We start from the raw sequence: 17,785 nt of genomic DNA on the forward strand, positions 1-17,785 counted from the left end.
TCACCTTAGATTTGATAATGACACAAAATCAGTTCGTCTTTTCCTCCATTTCTCGGTTCGGTTAAATTTCGGATTAAAACTCTAAAACCGTGAACCGAACCAATGGGATCGGTTCGGTAAAATCTAAACCGTGACTGAACCAATACCGAGAAAAACCGAACCGAACCAAACCGAAAGGCTCGGTTCGGTTCGGTTTATCGGTTTGGCCAGTTTTTTGTGCAGCCCTAGTTATTACGTACCTCAATGATGAAAACTTTTATTTTTCCTTAATCACCTTAGTTACCTGCAATTAAGAATATGGATATCCTCCATGAGTTTCATTATTAATTTCTCTCCCATCGGACATATATGTCCTCATACTGACACAAGACACCCTTAGTGTCCATTCGGAAATGAATCGGCAAACCATCATAGGGTTCTTTTAGTATTTTTATCATCTAAGAGTCTCCAAAACCTTTTGAATCTATTTTTAATAGAATGTACTCGTTTCCGGTATATTCGTAGTAGACAAGAGCGATAAAAACGGATAAGAAACGAATAAGTTATGAATTTTCAAAGTTGGAACTGTTGGGGGGGAAACTGTCGAGCCGGACGTCCGGAAATCTCTCGGTTTACCCAACTAGGTACAGACGGACATCCGTCATTTTTGTCAGACGTCCGTCCCATGTGCGGACCCAGTTTTTCCCCAAAACATGATTTTTCACCGTTTTTTGACACTAAAATGGCCATAACTCATTTGTTTGACATCCGATTCATGCGATGTTGGATTCGTTGGACTCGTATCGAAGAGAGTAATCAATCTAATCCAATTTCATACTCGAAAATTCTCAGATCTAATTATAAAAAATTAATCAAATCTTTTTAGGGATCGATTTGAACCCTAACCATATTTCAAAAATCAAAGTTCTCTTAGGGATCCATGAATTCATCCCTTAGAATCATAAACCAAATTCTAATCGATTTAAACTTTATCAAAATCTATCAATCTTGTTTTTAGTTTGTATGAAATGAAGAATACTCAAAGTTCTTACTTGGATTCACGGTCGAAGGCTCTGAGATTGCGATCTCCTTGCTCTTCCTATGATTTCTTTCTCTAGGGCTGAACAAAACGTTTAGGGTTTGTTTAGCCACGAAATGATATATTTATAGGCTTTCTTAGGAAGCCCTGATAGAGTCAAACACAAACAGACAAAACACACCTCTTTAAAAGAAGGGAACGAAAATTTAAAGGGGGATATTTTTGGGTATTTACATGCTTAATCTAAAAGCCATATTTTCTCTCTCTTGAACATGGTCCCGCGTTAAGCTGACTCTAGAGGAATGATCTGTGCTTATAGGGACGTCGGAAGGATGATCGGAGTTGTACTCCAGAGAGCGGAGGGGAGGCTCTCCAATGCTTAAGTGGGCAATAGTATGAGTTGAGCTAGGAGAGGAAGAGAGAAAAAAGTGAATGTGACTTCTACACCTCGAAGTTGGTCCCTTTTATAGATAGGATCGAGGTTTTAAATTTTGACCGAAATCTGAAATTTCGGGTTTCGGTCGATAACGAAACCGAAATCGACTAGATCCGAAATTGTAGTTTATTTCGGGTTTGGTCGAAATTTTGTTTATCAGGAAATTTCGTCCGAAAGTTTAGGGATTTCACGCAAAATTCTGATTTTTTTATTATGATTATTTAATATTATTCCGAAATTTCAGATATTTTGATCGAAATAAAGTACGAGAAAAAATAGCCATGGAATAGATTTTGGCCGAAATTTCGGTTTCGTGAGGACTGAATCGCATTATGAAACCGAAATTTGAAACGTTGGATAGGACTAGGAGTCCTAGACCTTCTATATTTCCTTTTCCAGCTATGTGGAGAGAGAGACTCAAGTGGTCAACACTGGCGGTTGGTGATTTATGAGCCCCCCATTTAAAACAGGAGTGTACATACCAATACACTATTTTCTAATTTCAATTCATTACAATGTTTTCTACAATTTAAAACAAACTAGTCAACTTGTAAGATAGTCCTACTTCCTATTTTTCTTTCCTTCTGAAAGCCCTCTAAATACTTCCTTTCTCGACAAAACCATCCAATGATTGATTATCCACGAAATAGACTGAAAATCTCCCAAGGATTTTCCACGAAAATTCTCAAACTCCCCCAACGAAACCACCACCAACCCACAAAATAGATCGAAAATCTCTCAAAACTGGAAGGATTTTCCACGTAATTTCTCAAACGACCCAACCAATCCGACTTCTAATACAAGTCCTCTTATCCGCTTTAACCCAATTCGAGTTAGAAATTAGAATACAAATCCTCTTCCTAATAATCTCTCTTTCCTTTTTTAAAGCCTTTATCCCTCTTCTTAATCTCCCTTTCCTTTTATTATCCCACGAGCTCAAAACCGTGTTCCAACTTTCAGCCCCCAACTCCTCTCTCTTTCTCTCCCGTTTCGCCCCCCAAATCCTCCTTCTTTTCTACCTTCAAAACCGTTTTTCTACACCGATTTTAGGGTTTCTGCAATCCCTTTCTCTTGGATCTACCGAATTATCATCTGCTTCATCTGTTTTTTTTTTTTTTTCGAATTTTAGGGTTTCTTCATCTCGATTTTACTTTTCTTTGCGTTTCTAGGGTTTCTAGAAACCGTTTTATGCTGGATCTGTGTTTTCTTTCGAATCTTTCGGAAGATCTCCTTTGTTTTCGAGATCTGCTTTTCTGGTTGGACCTTTCAAGAAGTAATCTCGTCGATAAGTCTAGGGTTTCTAGGTCTGTTTTGTTTTTGTCTGGATGGTTTAGGGTTTCGGATTTTCTGATTCTTTCTCTTTCTACAGTGTCTGAGGAGTAGGACGTTTTCTTGTTTGATTGTATTCTTCCCTTTTTTTTTTCCTCTTTTACTTTTTAGGGTTTTTTTTTAGTTTTCTTTGGTTCTTGACATGGGGAGCTCTGAGGATTTGATCGGTTCACCTCCTGAAACTGCGAAGCAGTTTGGGGTGACGAAGCCGATCTCCATCGCCGGACCAACCGAGGCGGATCTTCAGAGAAGCTTGGAATTAGAAAGGGTATTTTTTTTTTTTGCCCTATTTTTCTTTATTTATCTTAGATTTTTTTTATTTTATTTTTTTTTAAATTCGGTGTGGATGTATCTAATATTTATTTTATTTTATGGTAGTTCTTGGCTGAATCGGGACTTTATGAGAGCAAGGAAGAAGCTTGCAAGAGAGAAGAGGTTCTCGGCCAGATCGACCAGGTAGCTATTTGTTTTTGTTTATAGCTTTCTTCCTTTCTTAGTCCTTCATTTTTACTTTGTATGATTGGCTTACCAGCATCGAACAATCTTTCAATATGAATCCTTATTTCCACTTTACAAACGAAACCGTGGAATTGATCATTGGGGAATATGTGAACATGGTTTTAAATATCCACCAAAACTGACACGAAATGATCGAAATGTTTATGTTTCCATCCTAACTTAAATCAGAACCGAAACGGCCGAAGTGCATAAACTAAAATCTAAGTTTTATAGTGGTATACTATATTAGTATGTATTACATGATTCTCTTTATATAAAGAGAAAAGGGTTGCTGCGCTCGAGCACAGAAACCGGGGGGGGGGGGGTTGATCCTAAGCATTCATTTGGAAGGCCCCATCATGAATGGGGGGCCTACCAAAAATCAGCTCCATTGGATCACCAATGGGTGTCCATTTGTGGGGCCAAAAATGGACAAATACTGTTTGTCCACAAATCTGTCCATTTTTGGCCCCACAAATGGACACCCTAAGGTGATCCAATGGAGCTGATTTTTGGTGGACACCTTACCCATGAAAGGGCCCATCAAATGAATGCTTTGGAGCCCACCCAAAATGTGGCCCCACCCTGTTTCTGTGCTCGAGCGCAGCAAATGCATGCTCTTTTATGTATTGCATGCGGAATTTGATGCATGTATTATGTATAAATATTTATACTAATTGCATGTGAAACTTGGTATGTACTATATTTATATGAAGGGAGAGAGAAAGTGGGACTGCCTCATGCATTCCTGGGGGAGGGATATGGTGGGGGTATTTATATAATTGTGCTTTGTTTAAGTGGGGGTAAGGTAAGTGGGCCATAGGTTAAATGGTTATACAAGGTGGGATTAAGTGGGCCAAGCCTAAAAGGGTTATAAAAGAGGGTGGGTGTAGGATTCGATTGTAGAAAGGGTGGGGAAAAGGATTGCTTCTTGGAAGAGAAATCTTGTCTCAGCTGGGAGGTAGAATCACTCTCATTAAGGCAATGTTGGCTAATATCACTATTTACTATCTCTTCGTGTTCATATGCGTGATCAGTGTGATTAATCGCTTAGAGAAAATTGAGAGGTATTTTCTTTGAGTTGATAATGAGGAGAAGAGGAAATTCCACCTCGTCAGTTGGGAGGAGGTTTGCAAACCGGTCAAAGCCCGACTTTCAAGAGCGTGAATGATGCTAACAGAGCTCTCATTGGAAAATGGATTTGGAGGTTTGGCGAGGAGAGGAATAAGTTATAGGCCAATGTCATTGAAAGCTAGTATGGATCATGTCCTGGAAATTGCATGCCCGATGGAACTGAGTCAAATGAATACCACATTTATTTGTGCCAACTTATGGTTATGTTCTTTCACGCTGAGGTGAGGTCAGGGGTTTGATCCCAGCTTACCTATCATAAAAAAAACTTATGATTAGTGATTAGTAATTTTATATGTATGGGTGTGTAGGAGCAACTTATGATTAGTGATCATTCAACTATGGTTTGGGCTGCAAATTTCATGCCCAATGCAACCGAGTTAAATGAATACCACATTTATATGGGTGTGTAGGGGCAACTTATGATTAGTGATCATTCAACTATGGTTTGGGGGCAATGCAACCAAGTTAAATGAATACCACATTTATTTTGTTGCAACTTATGATCAGTGATTAGTAATCAATATGTAAGTATGTGTAGGGGAATGTCCCTATTTTGGATTTTTAGGCATCCCATGTCAGGAACCTTGTATGTATACGTGTCGACACTTGAAATGAGTATCCATGTTCACATATCATTTTTCAAACATTTACTAGACCAACAAAGATTCAATCTATTGCCTTTTGTCAGGTGGTCTCTTAAATTACACATTTAGAATTTTGAAGAATAGTGAAGATTTTATATTTGAGGCATAGGCTGTTTGGAACCAAACTATGTATTGATGATGATCTTAGATTACTCTATGGGTTGGCCTCTAGATTTCCTACTAGACTTCTACTCCATGTGAGGTCAAATCCTAAGGCCAACTTTTGCTGTAAATTGGAGTCTAAATCTGATCAATCTCCTTGAGTCTTTTGCAAGATTTCATTCCATAATCTGGTTCTTGAATCTTTGATATGTTGGTCATGTAATAATTAATATTTCCATATTAAATATGGAAGATTTTGTAAAGTATGAGCATCTAACTATGTGTGGACCCTTTAATGATGTCAGCAAATGTTATGATGACACCAGCAATTCAGCTTCCCTAAGGCCTTCTTTTCCTCTTCTTATAAACTGTGTTCTATTATCATTCCAAAAAAAGAAAAGAAAAACTGTGTTCTATTAGCCTGCATGCGGTTTTATGCAACACACTGTGTATGACACTTTCAGGCCTCTCCTTGTTCTCTAGTGGCATGCAAACATTTACCTGACCAAAAAAATGCATTCTATTGCCTTTTTCAGATGGTGTCTTAAATTACATGACTGGAAGAACACTTTAAGATTTGATATTTAAACCATTGGATATTTGGACCAACCTACGTATTCATGATGCTCTTTTACTTTCTTCTGTTTTCATCCTCTACATTCTATCATGGTTCTTTGGGGATTTTTAATTATACATTTGCATTCTTGTAGCCTAATCGGTTTAGGGCAATGATTTTTTTACCCCCCCTTAGGATTATGCGTCCCCCTTTTAACGTGATTTGACGCCAAAAAGCGTTAAAGTCTGCCCACAATTCACGTTTAAAGGGGGTCGTATAATCCATTTTTTTTTTTGGGGGGGCGAGGGGGGGTTGAAAAAATCATCCCATCAGTTTATTCTATAGCTTTTAGTGTTATATCTATGCTCATTTGTTCTTTTTGCTACATTTTGTGGACATCAGATTGTAAAGGCTTGGGTGAAGCAGCTAACTCGTCAGAGAGGTTACACTGATCAAATGGCGGAGGATGCTAATGCCGTAATATTTACTTTTGGATCTTATCGATTAGGGGTAAGATGATTTTCAGCTAGTTTATTGTTTGGGCAGGTAGTGATGCTTTTTTGGTCCCATGTTCTTGGAAATTTGTGCTACATTAGTTATGTGAATGGTTTTGGGCCCACCAGCATACGGCACCTTGTATTCCCACCATAGTCTGGCTTGAGGTGGGCTTTATTGAGATTAATTAGCATTGGTCTTATATTCTTGGAAATGTATGCTGCATTAGTTTTTTGAATGGTTTTGAGTACATCGGCATGAGCCACCATGTATTGCCACCACATTCCAGCTCATAGTTTCTGGACACTTCCTTGTTGGATGGGAAGCTCGCGCCAGTAGCTAAGTTCTTTACGGTTCCCGAATTTAGGGGAAGAATGGTTCCCACATGACGCCTCCGTGTTTCCTCTTAATTAAGATTACACTTCGGATATTAGTGTTTATATTTTTTCTTAAAAAGTGTTTTCTCCTTTTGGTAAAGCCGAAGGAGCGTATTTGAAATAAACAAATGTATTTAAAACTTAAAAAGTCATCCTAAGTATGTGGATCTGTTTCCAAAAACGTAACATTAATTCTACATGAATAAGATGTGTGAAACTATAAGTCCCTAAAACTTGTAATTGTAATCATTCATGAAGTCTTATTTACTACTTTCAATCCTAACCTTTTTATTTGATAATTTACTTGTAATTTTTAGTTATATTTATCTATACTCTTGTTCGCTTTCAATGAAGCTTATTACACGCTTCATGTTGACTTTCAACGACACAATTCCCACACGTTTCTCTTTATTATTTTTTTTTATTATAGTTTTTCACTTCCTGCATTTTCTCTTTTCTTAATCCCTAGCTTCCCGCATCGCTTCTTGCACTCGCTTCCTACTCACTATGGTAACTATGGGTCTAGCTTGAGGTGGGCTTTATTGAAATTAATTAGCTATTTGTTTTCACCTTGGGGTCTACCTCTTACAATTTTGTTAAAGCCATTAAAAAAATACGGTTTTGGTAAAATAACAGTAGGAATTCATGCAATGGAAAATGATAGCACAATTCAAACCTCATAGTCCAAGTGATTAATAGGAATTCAAATTTACTAAATGCTTTTTTTACTAACCTCATAACCACTTCACCATATTTCTTTGTATTTTACTAAATGATTTCCTCACTGTTAATTTCTTTTACTAAATACTTTTCTTACTGTTAACCAATGGAAAATGATAGCACAATTCAAACCTCATAGTCCAAGAGATTAATAGGAAATCAAAAGGGTAAAGTAAAGTGCATGCATTCCTTTAACAGTATGGATCATCCAATTCAAACTTGGTTGCATTGGGCAAACAGAACTGTCTTTTGATGTCACTCATTCCAAAAACTGGTAAATATATGATCAAATGATACTAAAATACTTTGCCCTCTAGGCCATGGGATTATTTAATATGCAGCTGTAACCAATCAGTTTCCTGGGCTTAGTTGAAAAGAAATATCCATGTTTTTATGTGTGCTCTTCTTTGTCTTCTTCTTCTTCTTCCTCTTTGTCTTCTTCTTAATTCTTCATCCGTTCTTTTATTCTGTTTAAAGGTTGTTCCCAGGGTAACCCACCTATGATTGCCCTGGCATTTCAGTTGCTCTGCTTATATCTATGACGTGAACCTAAGAAAGCCATGCTGCTGATGGATTCATTCTGTTTCTGCCTCTTTCTTTTGATTTATTGTTTTCCGAACAAAATTGTGCTTGTAACCAAATTTTGGGTACGTTGTGACTGACTCCAATGTTGTCCTAAACTATTCTCTCTCTCTCTCTCTCTCTCTTTTCTTTTTTTAAATTCTCGATTGCCCATCTCTTCTTCCATGTGTTATTTCCTCATTTATTTTTGTATTTCTTTTGAAATATTTTCCCTTTTGACCCTTTGTTTTTGGTAAATGAAATTTTAAAATGGTTTATGTTGTTGACAAATTCCCTACTCCAGTGGTTGCACTTCACTTTTTTTTTTGGTCTGTTACACTGGTAATGTTAAGGACAAATGAAAAGTAATTAAAAACAGAAAGATCTCACTTATCTTGACTGGCTGAATTTTATACGAACATAGCGTCAAGTTTGCTTTGTAATCTTCAACAAATAAGTATCACTGCTCCTCAAAGTCTTTTCCCAACAGTCCAAGATGTTTGCAGAAAAATTAGGGGACATTGTTGTTCTCTAAAGAAAGGAGGTTGTTTAGTTGAAAAGTTATTGCAAAATATTAGATCTAGGGTTTCAAAGCTGGGTAATGTCAAAAAAATGGGCTGATGTAATGTCAGGGTTGGATCTGCCCACTTTTACTGTTAAAGAGTTGCTGGAAGTATTGGGCAGAGTCAGAGCGATGAAAAATTTTTCATGTCTGGGTTCTCTGCTTGACTTTTGGGTAAAAATGGTTGAACTAGAAGAGGTAGTTAAAGCTCAGATTGAGTTAAGATTAAATTTAGAATTTTTCACTGTTTTAATTTGAGTTCTCGGTCTCTTAAAGGTTTACCCATATAACAGGAGTGAGCCTCACTCAGGGTGAGGCTAAACATGATTGAGTTATCAAACTTCCATTGTACTGGATTAAGTTTTCTATTTAAGTGCACGTACGTGCTGTGTTACACCAGTCATTCTACTCTAAAAGCAGATTATTGTGCAGACCCAGTTGGCTGCATTATTATTATGTGAGCCGCGGTTCCATATGCTTCTTGGCCGGCGCATGCATACTCTTTGCTCAACGTTGCGACCGGCCTAAGAAATTGATCTCTTTCTTAGTATTGCATTAACTCTGGCATGGCTTGCATGTGCTATAGTCAAATGCCCGTTGGTGCTTGGCTGGTTTCTATATTGTAACGGGAAATTGCTCAATTTCCTTATGCTTTTTAACCTTTTTCCATGAAAGTGTTTAGTTTTTGTATTTCTATGAAGGTGTTTAGTTTTCGTATTCCTTTCGGTGGGGCCTGCAATATTATATACTTCTATTGGTTTGCTTCTATTGTCACTGCAGTATCATTTATTTCTTTTAGCATGTTTATATTTTGATGGAAATGAACTTCTTTTATTATATGATATTGATATTCTCATTGTACTTTTGCAGGTGCATGGTCCTGGGGCTGATATTGATACTCTCTGTGTTGGGCCGTCCTATGTAAATCGAGAGGAGGATTTTTTCATCATTTTGCATGGCATTCTGGCTGATATGGAAGAAGTGACCGAACTACAACCAGTCCCAGATGCTCATGTACCAGTAATGAAATTCAAGTTCCGTGGAATATCAATTGATCTTCTTTATGCCAGCATCTCCCTCTTGGTTGTTCCAGAAGTAAGTTGTCCTAGGAAAATGGTTCCTTGATGGTTGTTTTGTTGTTTTGACTTTTTTTTTGCATGGTCTTTTTTTGCTGTGCTGTCAAATGTGTTTTTATGAGTTTTATTCTGTCCTGCAAACTTGTTCATCTCTAACTAGGCTATCTGCTATTGTTTTTGTGTTTTATTTATTTATTTTTCCTTCAACAGGTTGGGACTTATGAATCCCAACTATTTTTTTCAGTCGCTTACCTTGGATTAGGAGATAATGTTATTATTTTAACCAAACTGGAATCAAATAGTTCTGAAGCTTGTGAATACTGGGATGATTGTATGCATCCTTTGTATTCGATCTTTGAATGCAATTTTCCTCATACATTTGATGCCGGTTCTGCTTGATTTGATTCTTATCTTCCATATTTACCTCTCCCTGCAAACGATCTCTTGTTATTTAGAGCCAAAATGCATAAAAGTTGCTTAGTTGATTTCTGGTCTGTTATCCTAAATTGGGTTGTTTTGGTTTGAATATTTCTTTTCTGCACTTTATTCTCTACCCTTTTATGAACTTTTTTTTTCACTCAGACTTCTTTTTTTGTTCACTTACCCCGCATGGCGGGAGCCTCGTGCACTGGGCCGTCCTTTTTTTATACATATTTCTTTTCATTTTGGTAATTGACTTGTTGCTAATATCCTTTTCTTTTCTGTTTTATTTTGATTCCACAATTCTGTTCAGTTATGACTTATTACTATCCTTCCATAACAGCTTGCCAGAGTAAATTATTAGCCCTGCTCGGTGGCTGATGGATTAAGTGTTCATTAATGATTGTTTGTTTATTATTATCATTCCAATACAGCTTGTAAGAGCAAATTATTTGCCTGCTTGGTGGCTGGAGTATAAAGTGTTAATTAATGCCATTCCTCATGCTGTTACTTGTAATTGCACATGACCACACGGTTGGTTTTAGACATGAAACTGAACATGTTGAGTTAGCAAAGTCGTCATGTGTGGAAGAAAGACGATGTGTGTTAAAAGTCCCAGGTAGCTCAGTACGAGTTATGGCTTAAATTGACCCTTGCAGTTTGCATTTGTGAAAGCAAATCCCGATCAAAACACAAAAGTAGTAAAGAAAGCTTAATAAACACACAACACTACAGATTTGTGTTGTTCAGCAGCGTGTCTATGTCTACAGAGGAGAGAGAATATTTCACTATCTGGGATTTGGATTACACGCTTCACTCTCTTTCTCATCACTACATAATTGGAAACTGTTTCTAATTCCTGTAACCCTAAATCAATGCCCCCTCAAAGAATATAATTCACATTGTGTAACTTTCCTTAAGCTTCTGCATTATTTCTGCTACATGTATCCATGCATTGTACAAACTGGTGGTATATCTTTTTTTCTTGAATGGTTGGTGGTATATCTTTTATGCATCTTTTTTTTTCCAATATAGTTAAACTGTTATCAAATCAGGAAAGAAGAAGAAATGTAGGTAACACTATCTATTCTGTTATTGACTTCTTTTATGCTTGCTTGCCTTCTTGAAGTGTGGTTCACCTTGCAAATATGGGTTCATCCATCAAGATGAATTCTCTCATGGCAGCTGCAGGGAAGTAAAATCTTGCCTCTTACAAGGAGTCAATGACATGCTGCAATTTATATTTACATTTTTCATGGTTTATCTCATAATCTAATGAAGCATTGAAGTATATAAAATCAAATTGTATGTGTACTTGCATATGCAATTTGATATAGACACACAAACTCAATGCTAATAAAAAACTCCAGCAGGAAGTTTTGAATGTTGTCATCTCTAATGTCCAGATCACTTTTATACAATAAAGGCAAACAAAGGAAGGCCAACTTTAGTTGTCCATCTTTTGGCTAACAACCATGCGGGGACTATTGCTATAGAAGTGGACTACATGGCATAATTTGTAGGGTTGATATGGAAAAAGGCTTATGTAGGGTGGAATGGATCTCTTTCGACTATCGTTTGTAAGAAATGTGCTTTGGTAATAAATGGAGAGCCTGGACAAGGAATTGTTTAGTTTCAACTCAGTGCTCTATTTTGGTCAATGGGTCCACACATGGTTTCATCACTACTAGTAAGGGGTCTTTGCCAATGTGATACACTATCCTTATTCCTTTTTTCATTATTTTGGTTGATGCATTTAGTAAAATGTTTGAGAAGGTCTGATCTTGCGATTCGATTGAAGGCTTTAAGATTGGCCCCTCAGAAAAGAAATTTTACACCTTCAGTATGCTAATGATACTCTTTGTTTTAGCTGTATCGATGAGTGGAAGATTAAAAATTTGAAAGCAATTCTTAGATGCTTTGAAGACATGTCTGGACAGCAAGACAACTTCGACAAATCTTTAGTGATGGGTGTTAGATTGGAAAAAAGGGGAAGGTGAATGATTTACTACTATATTTGGCTATCGTTTTGGCACACCTTCTATCTTGGTCTTCCTTTGTGTGTTCGGAGGGTGCCCCCCTAAAGGTCTTTGGGATTTGGCTATTGAGAGGGTGGAAGGGAAACTCCCCCCTTCTGGCATGAAAGCTGTTTTATTTGATCTTCCTCTCTACTTTATTTCCTTATTTCGTTGTTTGATTCGGGTTATTAACCTCATTGTAAAACTCCAAAGAAATTTTCTTTGGAATGATAAAGCGGACAACAAGAAATTTCATCTAGTTAATTGGAATGTGGTTTGAATACCTAAGAAGATGAGTGGTCTTGGTATTATAAGACTTCAATTGATAAATAACGCCCTCGCGGCAAATAGATTTGGAAGTATTGGATTGATAACAGTCAGTTGTGGAGAGTTGTGATCGAAGCAAAGTATGGTTCTAGTTTAGAGCGACGGTTTACTAAAAATGTCTATAGACTTCAGGGCATCATGAACTAGTGGGACTTATGTCGTATATCTGCCCCTTTCCATAAAAATGTGATGTCAGAGTCGTTATTTGAAATAGAATTAGATTGTGGCAGGACTGCTGGTGTGATCCCAGGGCTTTGAGGGATGTTTTCTTTCTTTTTATTTTGTCATCAGCTTTGATAAACAGATGAATGTCGTTCTCTCTTTTGTTCGTTAGGGTGAGAATGATAATTGGAAGTTTCTTTCTAGAAAACTTTTTTCAATAGGGAGATCGATTTGGTTGTTGCCTTAATAGCTACTTTGTTCTTTGTTTCATGTGTAGAAATGTGTGTGTGTGTGTGTTGCTGCGGGGGGGGGGGGGGGGGGGAGATCATATGATATGGAAGAAGACTTACTGATGGTGTTTTCTCTGTTAGGTCATTTATGACCCGCTGCCCCTCGTTTGATAGCTTTCATGGCAGAAGTGTTTGGAGATTGTTTGCCCTGTAGAGGGTGATCACATCTTGACTATTGATCACCTGCATAGATTTCTCTTACCCGGCTCTAAGGCGATTTGATGTGATTTAGCCCTATGATCAGTTTATTTATTTAAAACATGTTTATCTTAGTCGCCTAGATACTTTATTTTTAACAATTTGTTGGGTTTGGTTGGTCCTAGATGCCGGGGGGCGAGGGGGGGGGGGGGGGGTTGTCCACATCACTACCATGGTCTATTATCCTCTACCTCTCGTTCATGTCATAATATAGTTTGCAATGTTGCTTGGTGACGTTACCGACTATTTTGCAGTGGCTGCTGTAGATGTTAATTGAACTTTATTTGATATTAATACTTCTCAGCTTCTTATCCATGACATTTGGCCAAGCATGGCATATTAACAGTGTTTAGTATGCTTATTTATTTAATATTGTTTTTTAGCACATCCTGAGGCTTTAAATTTGTTAGTCAAAATAAGTCTGGTTTGGATCAGTAGAGAATATGCATATTTGGTTGGTTATTGTTTGTGTTTGATATATTACTGTTGCTGGAACTAACATGTGTGCAGGACTTGGACATCTCACATGGGTCTGTATTAAACAATGTCGATGAACAAACTGTTCGAAGTCTTAATGGCTGTAGGGTTGCAGATCAAATTCTTCGACTTGTTCCGCACATTGAGGTGAAAATTTTATAGGCTTTGTCGTGGATTATGTTTTAGTTGATAGATGCTTTCTGTTCCATTTCTGAACCCATTTTGCAATTTGTAGCATTTCCGCACGACACTGAGGTGCTTAAAATTTTGGGCTAAAAGGCGTGGCGTTTATTCAAATGTAAGTTTTTTTTTTCTTTTTTTTTTGGGGAGATCTATTTTGCCTAACCATTTGTACTGCAATTTTTGATTGACTATACTTTCATTTTTCTAGGTAACTGGATTTCTTGGTGGTGTAAATTGGGCTCTCTTAGTTGCTCGTGTATGCCAACTTTATCCTAATGCGGTTCCCAGTATGCTAGTTTCTCGATTCTTCAGAGTTTATACCCAGTGGCGCTGGCCAAATCCTGTGATGCTATGTTCAATTGATGAGGATGAACTTGGTTTTCCCGTATGGGACCCACGTAAACATCCTCGCGACCGAACCCATCATATGCCAATCATCACACCTGCATATCCATGCATGAATTCTAGCTACAATGTCTCAACAAGTACTCTTCGGGTTATGATGGAGCAATTTCAGAATGGTAACAAGATATGTGAGGTAAGATTATGAACATATTTCTGCTCTCTGGTTCGCACCTGCTTACTGATAATGTCCATTTCACTCTGATTTTGCTGCATCCAGGAGATTGAGTTGAATAAGGCACAGTGGAGTGCTCTGTTTGAGCCATATCATTTCTTCGAGATGTATAAGAATTATCTGCAGGTTGACATTGTTGCAGCAGATGCTGGTGATTTGCTTTCTTGGAAGGGTTGGGTGGAATCCCGATTGAGGCAGCTGACTTTGAAGGTAACTCGGGTTGATTTTTGGGATTTTTGGGAATTAGGGGTGCGACTTGGGTTGATTTTTGGGAATTCGGGTTAATCTTTTATTTTTAAAATCAGGTGTTCGGGTTGATTCCAATTCTTTCTTTTTTTTATCAAAAGCTTAACCCAACCCGACCTGAGTTGCCCCCCTACCTGGACTTTGGTACACTTCAAAATATAGCTTAAACCATCTATCACAATTGTGCCATTAGAAACAATAATTTAGGGTAATTTTTGTTTCTCATAATTAGCCTCCATTTATCTTAACTTTTTACAGATAGAGCGAGACACATATGGGATGTTGCAGTGCCATCCATATCCCAATGAGTACATAGACAGCTCGAAACAGTGTTCGCATTGTGCTTTTTTCATGGGTTTGCAGAGGAAACAAGGGGTTAGAATTCAAGAAGGCCAACAATTTGACATTCGTGGAACAGTAGATGAGTTCAGGCATTCGGTGAGCATGTACATGTTTTGGAAACCAGGCATGGAAATATACGTTTCACACGTTCGTAGGAAGCAGATTCCCTCCTACGTGTTTCCAGTTGGGTATAAGCGACCTCGGCCTTCGAAGCCCACAAGCCCTCCGCCCAACAAAGCTTCTAGAGAAGATGGGGGTGAAGAGTGTGGGGCCGGGTCCACAGAGAAACGGATGAAGAGCCAAAGGGATATGGAGCAACGGCTTAAGAGAAAAGCAGATGTTGACGAGCAGAATGTGAAACCAGATAGACCAGAGAAACGGGCTTCCATTAGTCCAGTTAGGGAGAAGTCTCTTTCTCCATCTGAAACTAGTAGTAGTAGTAGGTCAGATGTGTGTCAGCAAAGCATGGGTAAGGAGATTAAAGTGGAGAATTTGACAGTGGGTAACTTTAGTACTTGTGAGTCTGTAAGGACGTTGGATTTTGCACGTGAGGGTAGTTCATCGGAGGAGGTTGTTTTGGAAGCATCTGTGGCAGGCAGCAGTGAGGAGAATATGAGCCACTTAGAGAGTGACAACCAGGACTCTCGGCATGGCGACATTTGCGAGGCCAATTCAGAGGCGCTTTTTCAGAAAGGAAGCTCAAATGGAAGCGGGAGATTTCAAACTGGCTTGCCAGAAGAGTTAGAGGTCTTGCTTCTGCTCATTTTGTTGTTTTGGAGGGCCTCTTTGGGCGCCTTTAAAAATTATTTGCATTTTCTTATATTCAGATTATTTGCAAATAATATGGCTATAACTGTTTTAGATATTTTATGTAGCTAATGGCTTCCAAAAAGGCTTCTGATGCCCACTTGTTGGAAGGCATTAATTATAGGGAAATGATATCACCACTAACGTATTTTGATGATCGCACTCCTCACTTAATTAAAAAGTATGGTATGGCCCGCACCATAGGATGATCCAAACCTACGTTAGTGGTGATATCATTTCCCTAATTATATCACTTCTAAAACTGTTATAACCATTGTCTGCAAATAACCACATTTAACTTCACATCCATTTGCATATAAAATTAAATGTAAATATTTTTTAGAGCTATCCAAAGAGCCATTTATGGACTCTCTGATCAAAATTGGTCCTTATTTGCAAATAAGAGATTATTTTAATTTAATCTTATAAAAAATGAGACATTAAATCGCTTTGGGAGCCATTAACTGTCATTTCTATTACTGTTGTAGTCATTATTTGCATATAGTCATAACAAACTTTAAAACCACTTGCATGAGGGGCCTCTTGGGATCTATTTCTTTGCATATAATCTATTATGCAAATACTGCTTATAAATGCCTCTATTTGTCTTTAGTTTACGACTTCCATGCTAGCATTAATGCCCCATTTACAAATATGATTTAACTATTTGCAAATAGGAGCCATAGTAATTCAAAAACTGCCTTAAGGAGGTGGATAATCTCCGCTAATAATTCTATAATTTGGGTACGTTCTTACTGATGTGCTTTTCTTATGTTTACCATTTTCTCTGCTTTTGACTTGTGAAGCCCAATGTTGCGATTGAGATGGTCCTGAAAGCTCGTGGTGGAGTCAACTCTGAAACTGTTCAGAAACCGGTTATAAGGCATGTGTTTCCAAACCCTATATTTCACGCTTGGAATTTATCTGACTGTATTTGTTCTTTTGAACACAGCTTCAGTCTCCAACGGGAGGAAATTTCCAGGTTCCGCCCATTCCTGTCAGTGGGATGAATGGGACCCTGACAACACAGAGGTGGGTCCTAGCAGTCCCACCGATATAAGGTGGGCAGTACAACCTCCCGTGGAAGACAGATCTTTTTTCCATCATCTTTATACTGTCCTGTTTGTTTTTTTGGTGCCTTTTGTTTGCGATAGATTGAGTTTAACGACTACAGCCTGAGAGATTCAGCTGATTTGCGCCAAGTCAATGCTGGATTATTGCAGAGAAAAGTGAAGGGAAGCCTGCCCCAGCCATTTGGAGGGGGGTAAGTTTCTTTAACTGCTGGTTTTCAATTTCCAGGCATGCGTATGTGAGTGGTGCGTGTGTGTGTGTTGCGTGTGTGTGTGTGAGTGGTGCGTGTGTTCGAGTGTGTGTGTGTGTGTGTGTGTGTGTGTGTGTGTGTGTGGTGCAAGGGGGGGGGATGTGTCATGACTGAAAGCAATCAAGAGAAGCACAATTAGGTTGCAGGATTTTTGCACACTAGTGTGATTGCTGTGCTGTAGAAGCTTTGTGGGCACCACCACCCCAAGGGTGTTGGCAAAGATGGGAGAGAGATGCTGTGCTGCTTGAATTTAGCTGCTATAGCCCTTATCCTTTTCTTTCTTACTAATCCTTTATATGTGGTGTAGTGAGGGATGGGTGTGTTGTTATGTGCTCTGTAAAACATGTATGGGAGTGGGAACTAGATTTTAGGGTTTGTAGTTTGGGTGGGGGGATGACTGACTTATTTTTTTTTATTTATTTATTTTCCGTCTCCTTACTATCTCTTGAACAAAATTGTATAAATATTCCCTTGTAATACATACAATATTTTTAACTCTCTCTCTCTCAGATGTGTATGTGCAATTTCTTTTAGGGGAGTGATAAATCGAACCCCATGTATCGAAAATTGACCTCCTATGTGTCTATCTCTCTCCTCTCTCACTCTCTCTAACCGCGAGGAGAGAGAAAGATGGATAGGGGGTCGATTTAAGATATTTGGGGGTCGATTTATCACTGCCTCCTCTCTCTTTTTTATCGTCAATTGGCATATTATCAGATGATCTGCTCTCCTCTTAAAGCATCTTTTTTGTACTAGATTGTTTTATTGGATGGAATTTCTATGAGTCCACAATAATCATGAAAGTCCTGATTTTCAATATAAAAAAAAAATGAATTACTTGGGGCTCGTGTTTTTAGGGCATTATGATAGTTTGGGATTCTGCTGTTTCGGTATTTTCATAAATATTTG

General features: G+C 38.1%; 1 protein-coding gene across 3 annotated transcripts; it reads left to right on the forward strand.

The window, feature by feature from the left end:
• The first annotated feature begins 2,299 nt into the window (after window positions 1-2,299).
• LOC143845408 (nuclear poly(A) polymerase 4-like) lies at window positions 2,300-17,376 on the forward strand. Of its 3 annotated transcripts, none has more exons than XM_077353731.1 (11): window positions 2,301-3,051; window positions 3,162-3,239; window positions 6,120-6,227; window positions 9,303-9,527; window positions 13,434-13,547; window positions 13,636-13,698; window positions 13,792-14,121; window positions 14,206-14,370; window positions 14,665-15,495; window positions 16,362-16,438; window positions 16,508-16,703. In XM_077353731.1, the coding sequence occupies exons 1-11, from the start codon at window positions 2,926-2,928 to the stop codon at window positions 16,563-16,565; spliced, it is 2,175 nt and encodes a 724-aa protein (XP_077209846.1). In that variant the 5' UTR covers window positions 2,301-2,925; the 3' UTR covers window positions 16,566-16,703. The 3 variants fall into 3 exon arrangements, with proteins under 3 accessions (XP_077209845.1, XP_077209846.1, XP_077209847.1); XM_077353732.1 differs by lacking the exon at window positions 16,508-16,703 and adding an exon at window positions 16,710-17,376 and having other exon boundaries at window positions 2,306-3,051; XM_077353730.1 differs by having other exon boundaries at window positions 2,300-3,051; window positions 16,362-16,703.
• The last annotated feature ends 409 nt before the right edge of the window (window positions 17,377-17,785 follow it).

The sequence above is a fragment of the Tasmannia lanceolata genome, unplaced genomic scaffold, assembly GCF_043159265.1.
Source record: "Tasmannia lanceolata isolate RefF3 unplaced genomic scaffold, GAP_Taslan_0.1 ptg000015l, whole genome shotgun sequence".
NCBI classification, from domain to species: domain Eukaryota; kingdom Viridiplantae; phylum Streptophyta; class Magnoliopsida; order Canellales; family Winteraceae; genus Tasmannia; species Tasmannia lanceolata.